A 23,117-nucleotide genomic window follows, 5' to 3' on the forward strand; every position below is an offset into this window, starting at 1 on the left:
CTGCTTTAAGATCTATCTAACCCTTCCCTCCCACATAGCCCCCTATTTTTCTATCATTCAGGTGTCTATCTAAGTCTCTTAAATGTCCCTAATATGTCTGTGCCCACAACCTCTGCTGGCAGTGTGTTCCATGCACCCACCACTCTCTGTGTAAAACAAAAACTTACCCTGACATCCCCCTTATACCTTCCTCCAGTCACCTTAAAATTATGTCCCCTCGTGTTAGCCATTGTCGCCCTGGGAAAAAAAAGTCTCTGATTTATGGGAATCAGATGGAGATTTTGAACTATTAGAGCCATGCTGAAACAGGGTTCCCAGACCCAGATGTACGAGTTCAAATCCCATCACAGAAGTTGGGGAATTTAAATTTAATTAATTATATAATCCTGGAATTAAAAAGCTAGTTTAGTAGTGGTGACCATAAAACTACCCAGTAGTCCTAAAAACCCCCCTGGTTCTTCAATGTCCTTCAGGGAAGCCTGCTGTCCTTGCCCCTTGTCTCCAGATTCACAGTAACTGGCAAGAACCAGGCAAGTACGGATGGAGAAGAAGTACAGCGTCTGCCTGTATCCTGCAAAAGGTTTAATAGCAAATGTGCTTGCAGTAAGTGACATTATTCCTGCTTGGCGCAGTTGACCCTTCTCAGGAGATGTGGCGCCTCCGAGAGTTGGCTGTCTCTTCTGACAAACCCAGATGAAGCGGCTGGGGCCCAGGGAAGGGGGAACTGAGGGACTGCCAGAGAGCTGATGCATTAAACCAGGATAGAACGATTCCAAGTTTGGGGAAAATGTGCAACACTCCAAAATTAGATCTTAAAGCACAGGAAGGCCATTCAGCCTACTTGGCACGTGCTAGTCCCACTGGAAAAATCCTCTCTGGGAATTGCCATTGTATCGACTTCCACTCCCCTCTCACACAGCGGCTTCCTGACCACAGAAAGCTGCAGTGTAAGCGAGACTCTTCCCCAGTTATCTTTACCTCTTCAATCTGCATTCCCACTGAAAACATTGTGTCCCTTTCACTCCCTCATCTCCTCCCTGTTATTCAACAGCACAAACCGGCCTTGCCTTCACCTGCCCTACTCATCTCCTCCACCAGTCCCTGCCCGTGAGCAGGAATTCAAACCCGCCGGCTGTTGGAGTGGCCTTGTTCCGGGATGAATGCGTGCGCCCATAACCTTGCCTTAACGCATCCCTTTTTTTTGTACCTGATTATCGACAGAGGCTGTGCTCGTCTCCCCTCACACCTCATGCATCTCTGGATATAACTCGTCTGCCATCCCTGGCGCTATAACTAAACCACTCCCTCCCTTCCACACCCTTGTCAAGGCCAGGACATCATGCAGGCCACGGTACTCCAACTAAGGGTTAACAAGTGGTTCATGAAGAGTTAACATTATTGTATCCCATGTCTGGTATTAGTAAATTTCTCAACTTGTGCTACCACCTGAACCTTTATTTCTGGGTTGGTTGTATCTCTCCTGATTTAAGTGAATCGCATGGTTAAGTTTGAACTTGCAGAAGTGGCTCCTGTAGGGAGTCAAACCAGTAGCACAGTGCAGGACAATTCTTGTCGCACAAAACTCCCTTTTCCCTCATTCCCCAGACATCTCCCCTCCAGAGAAACCTGTTAACCAACTCAACGAGGCCACTCGAAGAGCCAGACGGGAATTGGAGGGCATATTGAGGGAAAAGTGCTTGGTTAATTTTCCCTCTCTTTCAGATGTTGCTGAGGATGTCCCAGTCCAGGGTGGGTTCATCATGAGTGTTGGGACTGCCTTTGGGTCTGAGCTTGCTGACCTTGCGTGCACGCGCAGTGGCTTTAGTGTCAGTCACTGGCCTCAATCACGAGGGAATCAGAAGAGCTCCTGAACTATTTAGGTCACCAGCCTCCCTCAATGGGCTACAGAAATTGGAGCCAAGCATTTGATCGGAATTTTTGCACAGTTTCAGTGTGGTGGGATGTGTCTTTTGTTTCCAAGATGGACTTGCTGCTCGCTTTGATTGACGCCTTGACAGCTAAGAGTGTCATGTATTTGCGGCTGATTAAAATGCACTTTTTTGTTTCATATTTGCCTGGAACCTCCTCCCTAATAGTGAAGAGACGCCCCCTAACCCCACACCAACCTGGTTTGTTGCACTCCTCGCCCAGTTCCCCTAGGGGGCAGTGGTGAGGGGGTGCTGTAGTGTCAGGTGAGGTCCTTTCGTCCTGTGGGATGGAAGAATTCCACAATCCCAGTTGAAGATAAGTTGCGTCCACCACCTGTGTCCTGGGTTGACATCTATCCTTCAGATGATTTGGGCATTACTGCACTTTGTGGGATCTAGCTCTACACAATCTGGCTGCCATATTTCCTCCATTACAACAGTGGTATACATGTCTCAGATAGGGTGTGGAGAGCTTTATAATTCACCATCTTTGTTATGGTAGCCTTGTCTTAGTTATACGAGGCATTTTTTTTAAGCAAATGAAGCAGGTATTCAATGTGCAGCCTACTGTGTATAGTGTAACGTAAAGTTGTCTTTGAGTGTGTGGGTGCGGGAGGGGAATTGGTGGGGGAGGGAAGTTGGGCGGGACAGTGTACAACAAGTCACTGGCCTGCATCTTCACGGGGACCTCATGATACCTCTGACCCCCATCAATGCAGCCCACTGCAACTGGGACCTGCTCACGTTAACAGTGCGCACAGTGGCACAGTTAGTAGAGATGCTGTCTCGCAGCTCCAGCGTCCCTGGCTCGCTCCTGACCTTGGGTGCTGCCTGTGTGGAGTCTGCACGTTCTCCCTGTGACCGCTTGGGTTTCTTCCCACACCCCAAAGACGTGCGGGTTGGTAGGTTAATTGGCTGCTGTAAATTGTTCCTAGACCGCAGGTGAGTGGTAGAATCTGGCCGGAACTGATGGGAATGAGGGGAGAATAAAAATGCGATCAGTAAATGGGTATTGAATGGTTGGTGCAGACTCAATAGCCTAAAGGACCTGTTTCTGCACTGGATGACTAGAGAGTGAGAATGGGAAGGAGTCTGTTTACTATCGTGGCCTGGGCTTCCTATAGGTCTATAACATGCTGATACTGGTCACCTGGGTTTATGTGGGGAGTGCAAAGTCCCTTCAACATTTCCAGCCCCTATTCACAAGCACACATCCCAGATTTTTACGGTTTCAGTGTCTGTTGGTAATCCGAACAAGAGCCAGTGCTTCCTCAGTGTGTAATGTATCGCGTCTGTCAAACCGTGTGTGAGAGCGGGCTCGGAGCTCGTCGTCCTCAACAGATTATGCTTCAATGTTTTTTTTCGGATATATAAATAAATATATCGATTATACAATTGCTAGTTACATTGACTTTCATTGCATGGCGGATGTGTGTAGATTGTAGCACAAGAGAGTTTGCTTGTTCTAAGCCTTGTCGGTGATCTTTGGATTCTGAGTTTGTCGGGAGTTTTTCCTTCTCCTTCAGTGACTGGACATAGTCGTACAGCAGGGTAACAGGCACTTTGGCCCAACTAGTCCATGCTGACCAAGATGCCCTATCCAAGCTAGTCCCATTTGCCAGCGTTTGGCCCACAACCTTCTAAACCTTTCCTATCCATGTACCTGTCCAATTGTCTTTTGAAAGTTGTTATTGTACCTACCCCAATCACTTCCTCTGGTAGTTCATTCCACATACCACCCTTTGTGTGTGTAAAAAAAAAAGTTGCCCCACTTAAATCTTACCCCTCTCACCTTAAACCTATGCCCTCTAGTTCTTGATACCCCAACTCTGGGGTGGGGGGAGAGAAAGACTGAGTACATTCACCCTATATATGTCCCTCATGATTTTATACACCTCTATATGATCAACCTTCAGTCTCCGACGCTCTAAGGAATAGAGACCCAGCCGGTTCAACCTCTCCCTATACTCAGGCCCTCAAGTCCTGGCAGCATCTTTGTACAGACATGCACACATTTCTTTGTTGACTGTGTAGCATTTTGGGATACACTCTGGTCTTGGAGGGAATTATCTAAATGCACATTCCTCTGATCATTTTGATTTTATTTTTGTATTCATGGTAGGACACGTCAGGCACACCAGTGAGGGAGCACAAGGAATGTGAGTAATTACTTACTCGATCAGAGATTGTTATGGTAAAACTGGGTTGATACAACTTCCTGGTTCCTTGAATTTCTCACAGAAAATCCCTAAACTCTGGTCTATAGTTCATTCCATATTCTCCTCCACAGCAAGGACCATGTATTTTCCAGAATGCTCTTCATGTCTCCTGTTGATTGGCATCAACGTGTGATTTGCAAACAGTGGGTTCTGATTGGTTTCCATCCACGTCCCAGTGAGTGAGAGAACGTTTCACATTGGGGCAGGAGTAGGCTTCCTGGCCCCTCGAGCCTGCCCCGCCATTCAACATGATTTATCCCAGGCGTTAATCCTCCTTCAGCTCCCCATACCCCTCAATCCCCTAATCTTTCTAAAATGTATCTATCTCCACTTTAAATACCCATTATGAGCTTGCCTCCACAATTCTCTGAAGCGGAGAATTCCAGGGCATGTCCACATTCTGTGAGAAGAAGTTTCAATGCACCTCAATTCTAAATGACTGTCTCTTTGGTTTTGGGAAGTTACACCAGGGCAGGATGTACACAGTGAATGGCAGGACCCTGGGGAACCTAGTTGAATAGAGAGACCTCTGGGTACGTATATACTCCCTTGAAAGTGAAAATGTAGGCAGAGTGCTGGTGCCTTCATTGACCTAGGCACTGAGTACAAGAGTTGGGATGTCACAATTGTACAAAATGTTGGGCACTTGGAGTATTGTGTGCACTACACTACAGGAAGGATGTGATTAAGTTAGGGTATAGAAAAAGATTCTCAGGGATGTTGTCTGGACTGGAGGGCTTGAGATATGAGAGACTGGTCAGGCTGGGACTGTTTTCCCTGGAGTGAGGGAGGCAGAGAGGTGACATGATAGAAGTATACAAAATTATGAGAGGCATAGATAGCCAAAGTCTGTTTCCTGTGTTAGAGGTGTCTAAAATTTGAGGGCATGACTTTAAGGTGAGAGGTTTAAAGGGGATCTGCAGGGAAAATGTTTCACACAAGGAATAGCTGGTGTCTGGAATGAGCTGCCAGAGGAGGTGGTGAGGGCAGGAACAGTGACAATATTTTAGAGGCATCTGGACAGATGCTTGAATGAGCAAGGCATAGAGGGAGATGGAAGTAATGCAGGGAGGTGGGGTTCGGACAGATAGGCAGGAAGGTTGGCAGTTTTCCTGTATGATTCTAAATGACCAGCCCCTTATCTTGAAACTATGACCCCCTTACTTGAGATGCACCCAGAGGAAACACTGACCCAGTGGTGACCCCTTAAAAGTTTCCAAAAAAAAATCACCCCTCATTCCTCTGAACTCCAAATAGACTCAACCTGTTTAGCCTCTTTTAATGGGGAGAGTTGGATTGGAATGGATGACATTCTAAGAGTGGGGGGGGGGGGAGAAGGGGCGAGGGGAGAGTAGGATTATATTGGGTGAGGGGGAATGTGATTAGAATGAGTAGGCTATTAGAGGGTACGGTGGTTAGGAAGAGTGATATATTAGGTGGTATATTGAAGGCAGCGGGGACTGATGTGGAGGGTGAGTGGAACATCAGAAGGTGCGGGGCAGTGCGTCTGATAATAGTCTATGCGGAGGGTCAGACAATGCTAGGGTAAAGACAGAGGGATTAGACAGCGTTTAAAGTTAGGGGCCGCGAATACTTGTGTACGAGGTTCACGTAATGTATTGTCCCCGAGAGACCTGGTCTTGTTAACGTCCTTTCTTGTGCATTCTTAATCCTCAACTAATCGCGAAGACTCTTATGCAGTTATTTTGCATTAAAAGTTATTTTGCATTAAAAGTCGACGCTAAATTTGCCACTCCCTATGACATTCCACGGTCCAATAATCAGGAGCGTATTTACAGTGATTGGATAGCTATTTCATCTGCGGAGGAGATGTTGATCCTATTGCAACCGAGACCACTGGACACCCTCCCGTCAACCCCCAAGGAATTGCCCCCCTTGTGCTCCTGCACAGCGGCTCCGCGCAGGTCCCGTTGCACCCGCCAGCTGTCAATCATCCGCCCTCCCGAGGCGACCACCGCCGGAGGCGGAGGCTGGGTCCCTGGCAACCGCCGCCGGGGGAAGGGCCAGGTCCCTGGCAACGGTGCGGTCACGTGCGCGGACCTCGGCGGCTGCGCGCGCCAGGGCTGGAGCCAAGATGGAGCTTTCGGCGGTGGGCGAGCGAGTGTTCGCGGCGGAATCGATCATCAAGCGGCGGGTGCGGAAGGTAGGAGGTGGCGCTGGCGGCAGGGATGCGCCGTCACCAATGCAGAAAATCACCGCCGTTGCACGGAGCCTCCGCCTCGGGTAATCTTTCTCTTTTGCATTTCTGACAGGGCCGCATCGAGTATCTGGTGAAATGGAAAGGATGGGCTATCAAGTAAGTGTCGGTCCAAAACGAAATGCGAAATTACAATTAAATATGCATTTTTGCATATGTTCAACTGCTTTCTCATTTTAGGTACAGTACTTGGGAGCCAGAGGAGAATATCTTGGATGCCCGTTTAATCGCGGCGTTCGAGCAAAGGTACATAGAGAAGCGGAAGAATATGTTTCTTCTCTAAATCGGGTCCATTTTGGATTTATTTATTTTTATATATATTTAAAAAATATGATCCTGCTGCCGTACGTACTGCAAAATGAGCATTTGTTCTTTTGTTTTTGCATGTCTCGCAGGGAGAGGGAGCGGGAATTGTACGGACCGAAGAAACGAGGCCCCAAGCCCAAAACCTTCTTGTTGAAAGTGAGTCTATTATGTTTTTTTTTAAAAAACAACAAAATGCAAACAGAATATATCAGAACAAGGTGACGTAAGAAAGCAGCCCTTTAATATTCAAATAATATAGCTTGCAGGATTTCTTTAACTATGTCCCATTAATACTTACGAAAACCTACATTAAATATCTTGATATTTCTTCTGGGCAACAGCTTTGCATTAGTTGTTAGTAAAAAGGATTCTCGTCATTTTGCAGAATTGACCCTAGCTGTGAGTGCAGAAATTGTGCAGTCATATTTTGCATCCCATTTTTGTTAATTTTATTGCTTTTGCGATTCCCTTTCAGTCTTCTGAGAGCTGGAGGAATTGGGAAGTGGACGGAGAGGGGGGGAGTGGGGGGTGGAAGAAGGAAGTCTTTTAGAAGCCTCCGGAAGTGAGCTGATGCTGGTGTGAGGCTTGGCCCAGTAGGTTGAATCCCAACTCTTGAGTCAGTAGGGTGTGGATCCTAGACATCCGAGCACAAAACCATACACCTGGCTCAGCAACGTAGTACTGAGGGAGTGCAACACTGGGGTGTAATTGCTGGGGCAGTGAGCTGGTGCCAGTATTTATCCCACAGCCGAGACCAACAAGGTACTATCAACTCTTTATCACGTGCAGCTTTGTAGTGTGCACATTGTCTGTGAAGACTTCAGGTACATCCTGAAAAGCGCGTTCTGTAGAGGAAATGGGCAGTGAGCTCTGGGGCTGGTGTCTGCATTCATGTAAAGATTGGCGATTGGTCACTGCGCTGGAAGAACTCTGCTTAAGGCGGGCGTGACACCTGCTTAATGTTTCATCTGAAAGATGGTACCTCAGGGCTGTGAGCTCGCAGTACGGTCAGTCTGACAACAACGCACTTCCTGGGTTAAGCCACCCTTGTCTCTGTGAAAGTGTATCGCTCCCCTTGGTGTGGATCTAGGATGCGTCCTTGGCCTTGCCTTCCTCATCCTCCTCTGTCCCACCCATGGACTCAGTCCCTGGGATGTGACCTCAGCCTCAGCAACCCCCCCCACCCTGGCTAGATCCCAGTGCGCTCTTGGTACGATGCTGGTATGTCAGCCTGGAGTTTGTACTGGTCTCAGAAGTGCAGCCTTGAACCCACGACCCTCAAATATAATCCAGCGAGCAGCGTCTGAGAATGTAAACAGAAACCACCACGCCTGCGTTTGCATTAAGAGATAGGTGCAGTGATAGCACCACAGGAGAAATCTTGGAATGCTAAGCTAGTAAGGTCTCACTTGTGGTTTCCTAATCAGTATGGTGTCCCAGGTTTACAAAGCTGGAGATGGGGACTTGTGCAACTAGAAAACAGGGCAGCATAGTTCGTAGAGCTGCTGCCTCTCAGCTCCAGTGGCCCAGGGTCGATCTTGACCTCCAGTGCTGACTGTGCGGAGATTGCATGTTTTCCCTGTGACCGTGTGGGTTTCCTCCCACATCCCAAAGAGGCGCAGGCTGGTAGGTTAATGGGCCACTGTAAATTGCCCGTAGCGAGTGGTGGAATCTGTGGGGAGTTGATGGGAATGTGGGGAGAATAAGTTACAGAAAAAATTAATGGGGAGTGGGGTTGCTCTCTGAGTGGGTTTCAATGGCTCTTGTTATGGAATTAGGGAACAGATGTTTTAATTCAAGTGGGGGTGTGACAAAAAAAAATTCGGGACTTCGGAAGTACACAGTTGATATCATGTAACAGCAGCTTGCATTTATATAGCACCCCTACAGTGCTTCACAAGACAGACAAAATGATGATGAGCCACAGAGGGCTAGGCTAAAGGTTTCGGTCAAAGAAGCAGGCTTCAAAGAGGTCGTGGAGGATGGTCGGGAAGAAATTTTGGAGCTTATGCCCCAGCTATTTAATTCATGGAGAAACTTGGAGGGCCACACAGATCATGAAGGGAGTCATAGGGATGGCGGAGAGGGCAAGACCAAGGAGGAGTAACACGGCTGGAATGGAAGCCAGTGTGAGCATGAGAGATGGATGAAGAGTTCAAGTAAGGACAAGGGCAGTAGAGGTTTGGATGACCTCAAGTGTTGGGCATTTCCTCTTGGTGAGGTGTTACCCGGAGACTGCTCTGCATGCTGGCACATTCATAATTCTGGCTAGCTAAGTTATACTTGAGGCATTCTGGCTAACACCCTCATTACCGCTGGTTTAAAGTAGAAAGCTCCCGAGTGTGCTCATAGTGCTGCTGTGACTCATTGTTGACATAGAGCCACAATGTAGGGAAGCTCCCAGTTAGAGTCATCGAGTCATACAGAGCAGAAACGGCCCTTTGGCCCAGCTCATCCATGCCGACCATGTTGCCTACCTGAGTCCATTTGGCCCATGTCCCTCTAAACCTGTCCTATCCATGTACCTGTTTAAATGTCTTTTAACCATTGTAATTGTACCTGCCTTTAGTACCTCCTCTGACAGCTCATTCCACATACTCACCACCCTCCGTGTGGGAAGTACTTGCCCCTCGTGTCACCTCTAATCTCGGAAATTTCCCTCCCCCTCTAATGACTAATCTTCACCCACCCTCGCTCAACCAAAACTATTCTGGATGCACTACACATTGCGAAAGCTGGAATTGTGGCTGCATAATGTTTGTTCTTGTTGTTTTGGGGGCTTCGTTGCTTTTTATAGGGAATTATTGACAGTGCTTGACTTTTTTTGGCTGGTGGGAAGGGAAGGTGTTGTTTACTGATGATGGAGCTCTGTGATAAAGTAATCATAATTCAGCCACCCACTCTTTCGCTGGCTCGTTTACTTCCAGCTGACACACTCCCCTTTTAGGAAACATTAAAAAATTCCATGATTAGAAATCGTGCAAAGAGATCGAGATTTTTAAAAACAAAAATTCTGTTATCGGGTTGGGACATTGTAATGTTTACCGTTGTGCCTGAGGCGGGCGTCTTGTTAGGAAAGTGATGAGATGATCAGATCCGTAAGGCTGGAGTCGCATACTGGCTACACAGGGTAGGAGGTTTCTTTCCTGCAGAATATCTGTGAATCAGTGTTTCATCCGTCATTGTGTTATTTAATGAGGCTAGGGTACCTTTTTAATTAGACGTTAAATGAATTTAAACTTCTGGCCATTATTGAGTCATACAGCACAGAAACTTCGGCCCAATTCACCCATGCCGACCAAGGTGCCTATCTGAGCTACTACCATTTGCCTGCATTTAGCCCATCCCATCCCATCCCTCGAAACCTTCCCTCTCCATATACCAGTCCTGATGCAGGGTTTCGACCCAAAATGTCGACAATTTCTCCCCCTCCCTCCCCCCCACGGATGCTGGCCACCTGCTGAGCTCCTCCAGCCACTTGTTTGTTGCTCCTACCTGTGTACTTGTCCAGACGTCTGTCAAACCTTGTAAGTGTACCCCCCTCTATCAGTTCCTCTGACAGTTCATTCCACATACCCACCACCCGCTGCCTCTCGGGACCTCTTCAAATCTTTCCCCCTCTCCTTAAACAGATACCCTCTAGTTTTAGACTCCCCTGCCCTGTGTAAAAGCACCGACCATCCCCCTTAAGTAGGCCGCTCACGATTTTATAAGATGTTTATTTATTAGTCACAGGTACATCGAAACATACAGTGAAATGTCTTTTTTGCGTTACTGAGAATGCGCTGGGGGCAGCCCGCAAGTGTTGCCATGCTTCTGGCGCCAGCATAGCATGCCCGCAACCCTAGGTATCCTAACCTGTATATCTTCAGAGTGTGGGAGCAAACCGGAGCACCCGGGGGAAACCCACACAGATGCGGGGAGAGCGTACAAACTCCTGACAGACAGCGGCGGGAATTGAACCTGGGTCGCTGGAGAAGGTCACCCCTCATGCCTCCTTCACCCCAGGGTAAACAGTCCCAGCCTAGCCAATCTCTCCTTTATAATTTAAGTCCTGTTGGGATTTGATTTCTTGCTTCCACGTCTTTACCCCAGGCCTTTGAATGTTAGAACAGGACTTGAAGTTGATACCCCCAAGGGAATGAATGGTGCCTGTGTTTGTGCCTTGGTGTGGGGCAATTGGGTGGTGGTGGGGAAGAGCAGTAGGGAGTGGCAGGGAGGGGTGGGTTGTATTGGTAGACGATGAGGGAGGAGAGGGAGCCAGCCAGGGCTGTCTGTAACCACTCTCCCTCCCTACCCCAGGCCCGCGCACAAGCTGAAGCCTTGCGGATTGGGGAGATGCACTTTTCCATGAAGCCGGGTCCCGGCGGATCAGCCAAGATTCCCGGCAGCCTGGCAGCCTACAAGCTGAAGAAGAACATCCGCCGCTGCTACCGGACGTCCAAGCGGGGCCTGGCTCGGGCCGAGCCTCAGCCGGGACTGAGCGGGCAGGCCCGGCCCCCGCTCCCGCTGCCCGAGAGCGTGCGGATCATCAACCGGAAGGCCGAGCCGCGCAAACGGAAGCGGAGCCGCATCATCCTCAACCTTAAGGTCATCGACAAGGGCAGCAAGGCGCTGGGCAAGGCCAAGATCCCCTCGCGCAACCGGGTCATCGGCAAGAGCAAGAAGTTCAGCGAGAGCATCCTCCGCACCCAGATCCGCCACCTCAAGTTCAACAACTTCTCCGTCTACGACAAGTCCTTCCACACGCTGCCCGGTGACGGGCGGAGGGCCGAGGGCGACCCCGGCACCTCCCGCTCCGAGCCGCCGCCCCCCTCTGCCCCCCGTTACCCTGGCGACCTGGCCCCCCAGGCGGGCAGTGAGTGGCCGGGCCCGGGAGGTGAGAGGGGCGGCGGGGCCAAGCCACCCGGCGAGTCCCCCAGCCCGGCCGTGCCCGACTGGAGGGAGGCCGAGGCCCTGGACCTCTCGCTGCCCCCTGAGTCAGCTGCCGCTGCCCGCCGCCCTCCCCCCGGCGCCCAGGCTCAGGCCCCCGGCTCCGACACCGAGCCTGAGTTGTCGGACTGGCGGCCCGAGATGTCGCCCTGCTCCAACGTGGTGGTGACGGACGTGACCACCAACCTGCTCACCGTCACCATCAAGGAGTTCTGCAATGCCGACAACTTCGTCAAAGCTCCTGCTGTAAATAAGTAAACCTTCCCCACCCCCACACCCACCCAGCTCTGCCACCATCCCGGGAATCCCCGGCGCTGCCCCCGACAGCCCAGTGCTCCTGCCTCCTACCGTCCTTCCAAATCTCTGGGCAACAGGTCTTCTTCCCCGGAAACATGGACCTATTTCATTCCTTCACTTCTTGTACTTGTCCCTTTGCTCTCATTTTCTGTCTCTGCCTCTCTCTTTCCCGTCCTTCCTATTCTATTCCACTCCTCTCTCTCTGTCTCTCTCTGTCTCTCTCTCCTTTCATCCTTTTCTCCCTCCCTCTTTTTCCCATCCTCCATCCCCCTGTCACCAGTCCACCTTTCCCTCCCATCCGTCCATAACTTGGGACCCCACCCTCTGTCCCTCGCGCCTCCCATTTGTCTTTTACGTCTCCCCCCGCCCCCACTACCTATTTCTCGACTCCTTTTGTGTGTCTTGTGACCTCCCCAGTTGCCCCTCTGTGCCCCATCTCCTTTTCCCTCCCCTTCCATTCCCCCCTCGTGTCTCTGTCCATCCTCACTGCCCCCTTTTTCCGACTTCACCAGCAGGCAGCAGTGCTGGAGATTGGCCCGTTCCCTCGACGCTCTCTCCTATGAGTTCCCACCTGCACTCACACCACTGGTTCTTTCCACACCTCTTAATGTTAGGAGTCTGGACTCTGCCATTGCTGAAACTGGGAAGCAGTGACGGGAATTCCCGGGAACGCTGAACTGCCATTTCAGCCTTGCCTGTTTTGACAACTTTGTGAGGCCTCTTTCATTTTTGCCACCGTTTATTAGTAATATTAAGCGTACAACAGCCACTTTAAGAGATGGGACAAACCCACATTCCATCTCTGTGCACCAGTACCATGAGCTGGCTAAACATCTTTCCAAAGCCTATTTTTAAAAAAAAATGGCCATGGTTTTTAAAAACAAAATTATTTGGTGCAAATACTTTTATCGTAAGGAAAAGCAGAAGGCACTAGTTAGAACTCCTTTAGCACAGGGGGTTACAATTGATTCTGACAGGGCTTGGAAAGAGATCAGTGTGGAATTGTGGATTGGGAAGGAGTTTTGGGAAGGAGGAAGACTGGAGAGAGAGAGAGAGTGTGTGTGTGTACATCATTGGTGTGGGCTGGCAGGGCTTTGGGGCAGTTGCTGGATTAAGAGTGGGGGGTGGGTGATGGTGTCATCGCCTCCCTCTCCTCTCCCCCCACCCTGCCAAGGTGATTGATGCATCACCAGCTGTTGTCACCAGCGCTTCTTTGTGGGAGATTATCTACTGTGGGGATCTGGGGTTTGAAACAGTGAAATGCCTTTTAAACTTTCCTGTCTTTTCACAAACTTTCCTGGAATTTGGAAGCTTGAGGAGAAACCTGGTGGTGTGAAGCTGCGCGACGCCTTCGTGTATTTGAACCTCACTCCATCCTGCAGGGGCCCAGGGGTGGTGGTCGACATTGTCACAGGGTTCCTGAAGGTTCTGTTGTCTCGGGACTGCTGTGGCATCTGGTTTGCAGTGTCTCCGGGCACCCACTCCGTGATTGGGCGTTTATAGTTACTGTGGCTGGGTGTTTGGGGCCCGTGCTGTGGAAGTCAGGCCCGGGGAGCGAGGCTGTCTGCCAGCCGCTGCTTAATTTCTGGGTGCCAGTTAAAGGCAGAAGCAAGATGGAGGTTGGTAGTGGGGCTCAAGAGGGAGGCACATCCTGTGTAATGTTATGGAATTACGATGTAAAAGGAATCCGTGGCCCATTGAGCCTGTTCCAGTAAAGCAAACCCATTAGGACCATTTGCCCCTTTTCCCAGAACTTCAACATTTCCTTTCTGGCACTGATTTTGTTTCCTCATTGAATTCCAGATCAAAACTACATAATGTTCGTTAAGCAGAAGCCCCCATTGTTCCCCTTTGATGTCTGGAATTGTTGTTCCTCTCGGTCTCATAAGCATCTGTGAATGTCCTCCCACCCCAGGGCAGTCATTGCAGCTTCTCCAGTCTGAAATTCTACCTGGGAAGGAGGCACCAAGTGAAGTGATGCCCAGTTTCCTGCACTTGTTCATTCCTTTATCAAACTGGTCCAGCAACTTGTTGGACAGGACTATTGAAGTGATGATCCTTGCTCTGGCTCTGCTTGTGGAATGGTTGGCGTGCTGAGCAGCGATCTGTCTCCTGTGGATGCTTTGAGGGGTGGTTGTTGTACAGCGGGGTTTTATCGGTGGGTTTGTATGCTGCTGAGTGTGGTGTGCTAGTGAGGCATTCTTCCTCCAGGGATATTTATACGGCTCAAGGAAACCTGCTGGCTGCTTCTGGAGATGTATTGGATGTATCTGGAGCAAAAACAAAATTACTAGAGGAGCTCATCAGGTCGAGTAGCATCTGTGGAGGGGAAAAGAATTGTTGACGTTTCGGCTCAAGTGTCTTGACCTTAAACGTCAATGATTCATTTATTCATCCCCCCCCCCCCCACAGATGCCGCTTGACCTGCTGAGTTCCTCCAGCAGTTAGTTTTTTGCTCAACTTGCCCACAAGACCATGAAGAAGGTGGTCTGGGAGTGGAATTGTCTCTCGTATCCCTGGGAGCAGACTGCCAAGGGTTGTGGGACCTGTTGGTGGTGTCAAAGTTGGACTCAGTGTTGCTCTTTTTATTTGGAGGGCACTAAAGTCATTGACAGACTTCAAGATGTATTGGAGAATGTATTTAACTGGCTGGCACAGATGTAGGGGGTGATTGCCTGCTCCGTGCTCTGTGATTCAGTAGTTGGCTGGGGGTATTACTGACAACAATGCAAATAGAGTAGAAGAACCTGACCTGAGTTGAGCGAAGGAATTATTGGGATGCCCAGCTCCCTGTTCTCCTGTGCAGAGTTCGATTGCTTGGGATGTGAATGGGAAACCCAGCTTTTTGTAATCAAGATTGAATTGATTTCCAGTACACTAAATGGGTCTTCCGTTTGTAAATGGGGGTGGGAGACTAGCTGGATTATTCCATCTTGCCCACACCTGGGGTGCCTGATTTGACTGGACTCTTTGTACCCTGTGCAAACCTTCAACTTCCCTGGGATTGGTGGAGTGTTACGTTGAGCTCTGGCTCACTCCCCTAAGGAGGGGAAGCTTTCTTCTGATTGGTTGGCCTGAGAGAGATGTGATAGTGTTCTTTTTGGTGATTGGCGGCCAATGGTTTGCTGAGATTCTAAATCATCTTGTCTAATGTGACCTTCGAATATCCACTATGAATGAGTGAGAGAGTGTGTGTGTGTGTTTACATGACTGGGTCTAATCCAGCTCCCAGTGAGGCTGAAGCAATGATACACAGATGTCCGTACATTGGAATTGAGCCAAGAAGAGGTTGAAAAGGGCATGAGAAATGCTGTGATGCTGTGGATACTCAGCAGGTCAGGCAGCATCTGTGGAGTGGGAAGCAGCAACATTTCAGAACTGAACCATTAGCTCTTGTTTTCTCTCTGCATGGATGCTGCTTGTCCTGCTGTGTGTCGTCACCACTTTCTGCTTTTAATAGTTTTTATTATTACTGTGAGGAATTCTGTGTTGCACGAGTCGTATGGATCAGTGGAATCTAACTGTTGCCCCGTCCGTCTCCATGAAGTGCACTCCTTCTCCAAGGACTCCAGTTACCTGGTTGAGCCCAAATACAGCAACAATCGTGCTGCTGTTGTTGCTGCGATTTTGGAAATTTTGACATTCCCCTTCCTTTCCCACCCTGTAAATCTATTGGTGTAAAAATTGCCAAATTTGACAGGTTGACCAGGTTTTTTTAGTCTGTGAGTATGAAAAGATGCAGTTGGGTAGGGCAGCATTTTTTAGTAAGTTGTTGGTGTGAATAGTTCATTTTTGCAACAGATATATAAAAAATATATATATATATATATATCGTGGCATGTTTGGTGAGAGAGAGTTAATAGGTTTTGTTTCTGGCTTGTGTGTCTAAGGCGGTTTTGGACGCCGAGAATCTTTTTATTGAACTGTTGGGAAAGTGGAGTGTTGCCTGTGGTGTTTTGCTTCAGTTCCCTGTCTCCAGGAGTGTTGTTGAGTTTAGTGAGAGCGTCGACACCACTGCTGGATGCAGCCACATCCTGAACCCCTTGCAGCAGCCTGTCAAAATGAAATTTATGACCTGCTGCCCGTGCGTGTGTCGCTAACTGGATTCGACATCTTGAAGCAGCGGGTTGTCTGAAATTGGAATTCCGTATGTAACAAAACTCTGTATGTAAACACTAATTAAACATACCATCAGGCAGTATCCACAATAATAATTATATAAAGAGCGTCAGAGACTTACTGTCTAATAGCTGGTTATAAATACCATCAGGTGGTATCTATAATCATCTGTTCAAAGCACATTGGCCCTATTTATGACTGTAACATTTGCTGATTATAAAAGTTCCATTGGGCAGTATCTTGTCCACAATAATCACATGTTGTAAAGATGTGATTATGTAACAGAACTGTCTCTGTGCCAGTGTACATCAGACCCGTCTTTGAGATGGAGGTGTGTGCTTACTTGTAATTGTCAAGGGAAGTGCCTATGGCCCACCTTGAGAGAGTAGGGAGGTACTGCTGTTTTTTCTGGTGAAGGAATTCTTATGGTGCAGTTGGCAGGGAGTTACAGTAATGGTGGAAGAACAGTGATGTATTTCCAAATTGGGAGGGTGCATAGCTTGGAGGGAAGCCTGAAGGCGGTGGTGTGTGCCTTGGCAAGCTATCCTTGTACCCCATGGTAGGGCATTTTGCAGAAGGTACACATGGCAAAGATTCTGGTGGTGGTAGGGAATGTTTAATGGAGTGCATGGGGTGCCGGTCAAGCAGGCTGCTTTGTCCTGGGTGGTGTTGAGTTCCCTTGAAAGTTGGAGCTGCATTTGCCCAGGCAACTGGGGAGTGTTCCGTGACAGTACTGATGTACGTTGCAGGTGGTGGAAGGGTTTGAGTCGACAGGAGGTGAGTCAGCCGGCCTCTGACCTGTTTTCATAGCCACAGGCTGGTGGAGTTGAGCCTCTGGTCACTGGTGGCTCTCGGGGGTGGGGGGGATAAACTCAGCGACGGTAATCCCGTTGAAAGTCAAGGGTGGAATGGTTAGACTCTCGTCAGAGCTGGTCATCGCCTGGCACATTAATGGCACGAACATTACGCACGACTCATCAACACTAGACTTGAATGTTGTCCAGGTCTCGCTGCATGCTGACATGGGCTGCTTCATTTGCTGAGGAGTTGTGAATGGCATTGAACACTGTGATCATCAATGGCCATCCCCACTTGTAATGGAAGGAAGGTCATTGATGAAGCAGCTGAAGCTGGTTGGGTCTAGGATCCTGTCCCAAGGAACTCCTTGCATTAATGTCCTTTGTGACTCCAGCCAGTGGAGTATTTTCCCCTTCAGAGTCCAGGGTTTACCAGGGTTCCTTTGAGGCCACATGCAGTCCAATGCTGAGGCAGTCATTTGTCTCTGGAACTTAGCAGTTTGTCCATGTTCGGACCGAGACTGTGATGATGTTTGATGTTGAGTGGTCTAGGCACAACCCATACTGGGTATTAGTAAGCAGGTGAATAAGTGCTAATGGAGTGTATTCCTGTCCCATCACTTCTTACCATTTCCCACCTTGGAAAGGTGGAAACTGTGTGAATTTTCCTTATTGACTGCAGTTGAATTTGAGCTGCAGTAGATCTCAGACTTGCCTCAGTGTTGGGATCTTGAGCTGAAGATTGCGGCTCCAAGCTTCAATCTGCCTAATCTAGTTGGACACTGCGGTGCAGTACTGACAGGACTGCACCGTGAAAGGTGCCCTCTTTCTGGAGGGACCATAAATTTAGGCTCTTTCCTCTCAGGTGGGTGTAAAAGAAAAATCCCATGGTGCTATTTTGAAGAAGAGATAATCAAAAAAAATATCATTTGTTCATTATCACCTTGCTGTTTGTGGGATCTTCCTGTGTGCAACTTGGCTGCCACATTCCCTACAGTTAGAATCGTGTCTACAATGCGAAAGCACTTCAGTGGCTGTAAAGACCCTGGAATATCGTGATAGGGATGAATTTTGAAGGGCTGTACCTTTATGAGAAGGGGCCATCATTGGTTAGGTCACCATTTATTGCCTGTCCCTAATTGCCCTTGAGAAGGTTGTGATGAGTGGCTGCGGTCTGCATGGTGAGGATAATCCCAAAGATCTCGAGCACAGGAAGCTCCAGAACTTGGTCTCTGTGATGATGAAGGAACAGTGATTTATTTCCAAGGCGGGATGGTGTGCAACTCAAAGGGGAGCCTGTGGTTGATGCTCCCAGGAATATGAGTGAGAGAAGTCCATTCAGCCTCTGAAACCGATGTCATCGTTGGTAGTGTTCTGACTGATTCAGTGAAGTTGTATGGTAATGCTTGGACAAGGAGGCGATGGATTAGATGGAAGCCACCACTGGTGGTCCCATCTTGTTAGATGAACAAGTGGGGCAGTGCACTGAGCTGCTGGCCATTTTCTGGATGGATCTGGTGGTATTAGGCCATTTGTATTTGTGTGTGTGTCTATGTGAAGTGGTTTAGCCTAGTCCTAATGTTACCCTTCCTGGGTAGAGAACAGGTCGCTGTATCTTGGGGTTTCTTGGAACTAGATTTTTGGGTTTAAGGCATCATTGAGGGCTGAGTGTACAAAGGTTTAGCTACAGCTGCGTGTTTCTTTCGAAAACCTGTCACTGAAAAGTTAGGAAATAAATGAGCTTTTTGGTTTCCAATGCAGGTGTCTGTGACCCTCGCTGATGGTTGCAGTAATTCTTCCCATTGACTTGGTTTAAGAGTGGTTTGTACTTCAGAAGGACTGCCACTCTTTCCACTGGGGTTAGAAGGTTGTAGGTTCAAGCCCCACTCAGAATTTTGATTGTAACCAGTTGGTGAATCCCAAGGGGGTTACCATTGAGACTTTTAAATTGAGGTCACAACAGAGGTGGACAAAAAATTCCTGTGGTTATTATAGGAAGAATAGCAGTTTATCCCATTGGCTGGACTCAACAGTTTTTAAAAACTCATTTTGTTTGTGATACCTTTGTGATGCACAAGCTGGCTATAACACTAATCCAAGTAACTAGTGGAGGTATCAGCTGCTATTGATGGAGAGGTTGTGTTTGTGTGTTGCTCTGGTCACTGTCCTTGTAGGCACTAAGTGTTGCTGTGATTGTTAATTGATTTTAAGCACTTATGCATTAACCTGGTAGGAGTGTGTGGCTGTAGTTTAATTGGTGGAAAGCTGAGCTTGAGTAGCCGTAGGAGAGAAGGGGAGTCATCTTGGTCCCTGCTTCCTCAGCTATTCCATGCAAGGGCTCTCTACTTGAAGCGGAATTGAGATGTCCAGGTGACTGTGTTAGTTATTGGGTGAGCTCTGGTGTTGAACACTGCTCTGTGCCTAGTGACTAATCCTGGGTTTACAGGGCCTGTAGTTAGGGAGTGAAGGTGGTGACAGTTCTCACTGATCGCTCTTGTGTTTAATGTAAGACCGTAAGATATAGGAGTGGAATTAGGCCATTTGGCCCATTGAATCTGCTGCGCCATTCAATCATGGCTGATTTTTTTTTCGATCCCATTCTCCTGCATAACCCCCTTGCCAATCAAGAACCTATCAATCTCTGCCTTAAATACACCCAACGTCCTGGCCTCCACAGCCCTCCGTGGCAATGAATTCCACAGATTCCCTACCCTGTAGGGTTGACCGTGGCCCGGGAGCTTTCCGCATCCGGGGAGTCGTGTGACAGCCCCAGGGTCGGGGGTTGATGACCAATTGGGTAATGCCCCAAGGCGTGGGGTTGAACATCATTGACGCCTCAACCCTTCCCCCTCCAAGGTGGGGTAGAGGTGGTGTTAGCACTCTGACTGAACCCTGAGTTGTGGCGCAGTACAGGCCTGGAAGTTCACTATCCCGGGGCTGGGAATTTAATAGTCCAGATAAGAAATGTCTTCACTTGCAAGGGTGGTGAAATCTCTCGCATTACCTGCATCAGGGGGGGATGTGGAGGCTCAGTCCTTACATTCAGAACAGTGATGGATAGACTTCTGGATATGAAAGGAATCGAGGGATGTGGGACATTGCGGGGAAAGTGACGCTGAGGCAGGCCATGACTCGAGGTGAAGGCACCAACTGACCCAGGCAGTTCTTCTCAGGGACCGCTGGAGTCGCCGAGCATTGCAAACCCGTCCCCCGCTCTCCGCGTTCCCCTTTCACTGTCCAGGACCTCAGCCGGGTGCTCCTCTCTGCCCTCTACTGACTGGACGAGGTGCCAACAGCCAGGCTTGTTCTGGAGGCTCTGTTGTAAATTGAAGCACTTTGATTAAATTGTTAAAAGTAGCCTGCACTATATTTTCAGGTGATTTCATATATTATGGTCTCTCCCAATACCTGGAAAGGCTTTGTGCTTTAAGCAGTTTTTGTAGATTTTTATGTTACACACCTTTTTAAAAGATTAGTTATCTATTTAAATTGCTGCTTTTGTTGAAATGACGCTAACTTTTTTGTTTTTTTTTCCGCGAGTGGCCCGCGTCTCTCGATCGGTCCTGGCGCGGTGGGTGACTCTCTTGCCGCTGAGTCAACGAGGTGTGGGTTCGAGTCCCGCTCCAGAGGCTTGAGCACGGAATTATAGACTGACATTCTGTTGTGCCGTGGGAGTGCTGCGCTGTCGGAGGCGCCGTCTTTGGTGGTTGGGGGTGGGGGGTGGGGGGGGAGACGTTAAACTGAGGCCCCGTCTGCCCTTTTGGGCCGACGTTAAAAATCCATTGCATTATTCCGAAAATCACCAGGGGTTCCCGGTGCCCTGGTCCAACATTATCCCAAGACCAATATCACTAAAAGCAGTGGATCTGAGCATTGCTCCTGGGAATTTCTGCAATTGAACTGCAGGACAGTCTACATTAAAATAGTGGCTGCAACTCGGAAGTTTTCTTTTGGAGCCTTTCTGATGTTGAATGTTAAAATTTCTCCAGAGGAGGGCGTCCATCCTGTGTGGGCAGGTGCAGTGTGGAATTGGGCGATGTCTGGTTTTTGTCTCACCGGGATACGATCTGTGTCCTGGCCCTGGCGAACGGAGTGTGTAACCCTTGCTCCAAGTCACTGCTAGAACATAGAAGTCCCAGAAGCTGCGGGAAAAGGGCTTCCAAAACAGAACCTGCAGATGCTGGACATTTAAAAGAAAATATCTGGAGCACTCCACAGGTCAGACAGCATCTGTGGCGAGAGAGAGAGTTAATGTTTCAGGACCTGAAACATTAAGTCCGCTTCTCTCTCCACCGATGCTGCCTGACCTGCCGAGTGTTTACCAACATGTTCTCTCTGCAGCTCCCATGAGTTGATGGACCAGGTGAGCGTGAAACCAGTTCGCTGGCGTGGTTATTGATTTAAAATAGCAAACACTTGGTATTTGCTCCCGGTCTGGGGTTCAACAGCTGTCTCTTCATCTGCTGGCAATAGAACCAACTGGGGCGGATCTAGACGTGGCCGGGGGATTCCGGGGAGCCCTCTGTTAATTTTGCCATAGAACTGCCCCCCAGCTGGGGTCTGGGACGGATGAGTATTCAGTGAAACCAGCTGGGTGGCCCTCCCATTGGGATAGATTCGGTGAGATTGGTGAGGGGGAAGATGAGACTGTTGGTGTTGTGAATGGCTGGGGTGACCTCTTCATTGGGATTGGGACGATGGCGGGGGGTGGGGAGCGAGGGTTACGCGGTCAAAATGCAGTGTGATGTCACCACGGGACTGACCAAATGCATCGGCTTGACTCCAGAGGTTCAAGTATGGTGAGCTTGATGCTGAGAATTGGGGCTTTGCTTAGAGTTGGGATTCCCCTGCTATTGTGCAGGGAGTGTTGGGGAAAGTCCTGGAGGGGAGATGTACTGGAGGAGCCAGGGTTGGGAGAACTGGGACAAACACTTCGTTTTGTATTAACCTTTAATGTCTTCCCCGTTGACCTGACCTTGCGCAGTAATGACTATTCCTGTGGGAGTTGCAGGCCGCCACCACCGCTGCCTCTCTGCCCCCAGGATGTTTTTTTTTCCCTCCAATCCCTCACTTTCAGTTGGTTCCTTCCTCCACACTCAAGGGGGAAAGGAGCTGGCTTGCATCCTCTGGTTGGGGAAATGTCTGGTGGGGGAGGAACGTAATGTAAAAATGGGGCAAATTAAGTGTGTGTGGTGGGGTGTTGATGACAATCCCACCCCTCCCCTCTCATTATCGTCCAGCTGGAGGAAGTCTCAGTGGTGATCTCGATGTACCCGGTGGTAGGTCCAAGCACCCGCGCTTCTGCAGCGTGGGAACGAAATTGGGGCGAGGGGTGTGACGCTAGTGAGTGTGTTGTCTGAACGACGAGGCGTAACCTTCGTTGTTTGGAACGCCAGCACCGCTTGTGGATATAATCGATCAATTGATTTTTTTGTTATTCCCAGGGAGAGAGGAATTTGGATTTTCTGAGGATGGTAGCAGTGTCGCTGCGTGTGTGTGTGCTGGCTCCCTTGCGTACGTTGAGGCGAGGTTGCCACAAGGGATTGAAAGGGGAGGGGGCGGTGCATATTGGAAGGACACTGCGCTTGATTGTGTTATTGGCGCGGGGGGTACACGGTATCTGGGGTCCCCTCTCCACAATATCTGGGGATATTGGGGATGGGTTGCAATGGGTTCCATGTTGGACTGGCCCAGACTCTAGAAATTACCCTATTGAGGGTGTCTCCTGTAAAATGACCATTACCAGGAGAACTGTGGAGGGAATAAGGTTAGTCTGTGAGAGTGTTAGACGAAAATAAACTCACGTCCGACCCACTTCTGAATCCCATCCGCCCAAGGAAAAATCACCTCTGAACGGATGATTTTCCCCTCCCCTCATTCCCTGATTTTTTTGTTTTGTAATGACTTGTTTTTGTAAGGACGATTAACAATCGGGAAATGTCTGTTGATTATATTTGCTGTTCTTGCGGTTTTTTAAAAAAAAATCTTTGCATTAACATAGGCAGCACTCGGCACTTGTGTCGCGCTTTGGAAATTCGGAATAAATAAATGTCACGTTCCTAAAGTAAGACTGAAAGGTTCTTGTGTGTAAAGACTCGGAGGTTTGAAGTCAAATGCTGCAAATTGAAATTGAAAGCAGTGTGGGAAACGAATGTGCTGAGGTCTGGAGAAACTTGAGACGTGACCAGAAGCAGCAGCCAACTTTGTTGGACTTTTGGGGATACAGTTTAGGGATCGACGGAGATTTCACTGACGTGACTCTGGGCTCATTGCTCCAAGAGAAGGGATATTGCAGGTGCAA

At 49.0% G+C, this 23,117-nt stretch overlaps 1 protein-coding gene across 1 annotated transcript; it reads left to right on the forward strand.

Annotated features, from left to right (window-relative positions):
• The first annotated feature begins 6,019 nt into the window (after positions 1-6,019).
• LOC127585659 (chromobox protein homolog 6-like) lies at positions 6,020-22,880 on the forward strand. Its single transcript, XM_052043293.1, has 5 exons — positions 6,020-6,311; positions 6,421-6,464; positions 6,546-6,611; positions 6,761-6,827; positions 10,974-22,880. The coding sequence occupies exons 1-5, from the start codon at positions 6,243-6,245 to the stop codon at positions 11,859-11,861; spliced, it is 1,134 nt and encodes a 377-aa protein (XP_051899253.1). The 5' UTR covers positions 6,020-6,242; the 3' UTR covers positions 11,862-22,880.
• Positions 22,881-23,117: the final 237 nt, after the last annotated feature.

Source organism: Pristis pectinata, chromosome 33 (assembly GCF_009764475.1).
Source record: "Pristis pectinata isolate sPriPec2 chromosome 33, sPriPec2.1.pri, whole genome shotgun sequence".
Classification (NCBI taxonomy): Eukaryota; Metazoa; Chordata; class Chondrichthyes; order Rhinopristiformes; family Pristidae; genus Pristis; species Pristis pectinata.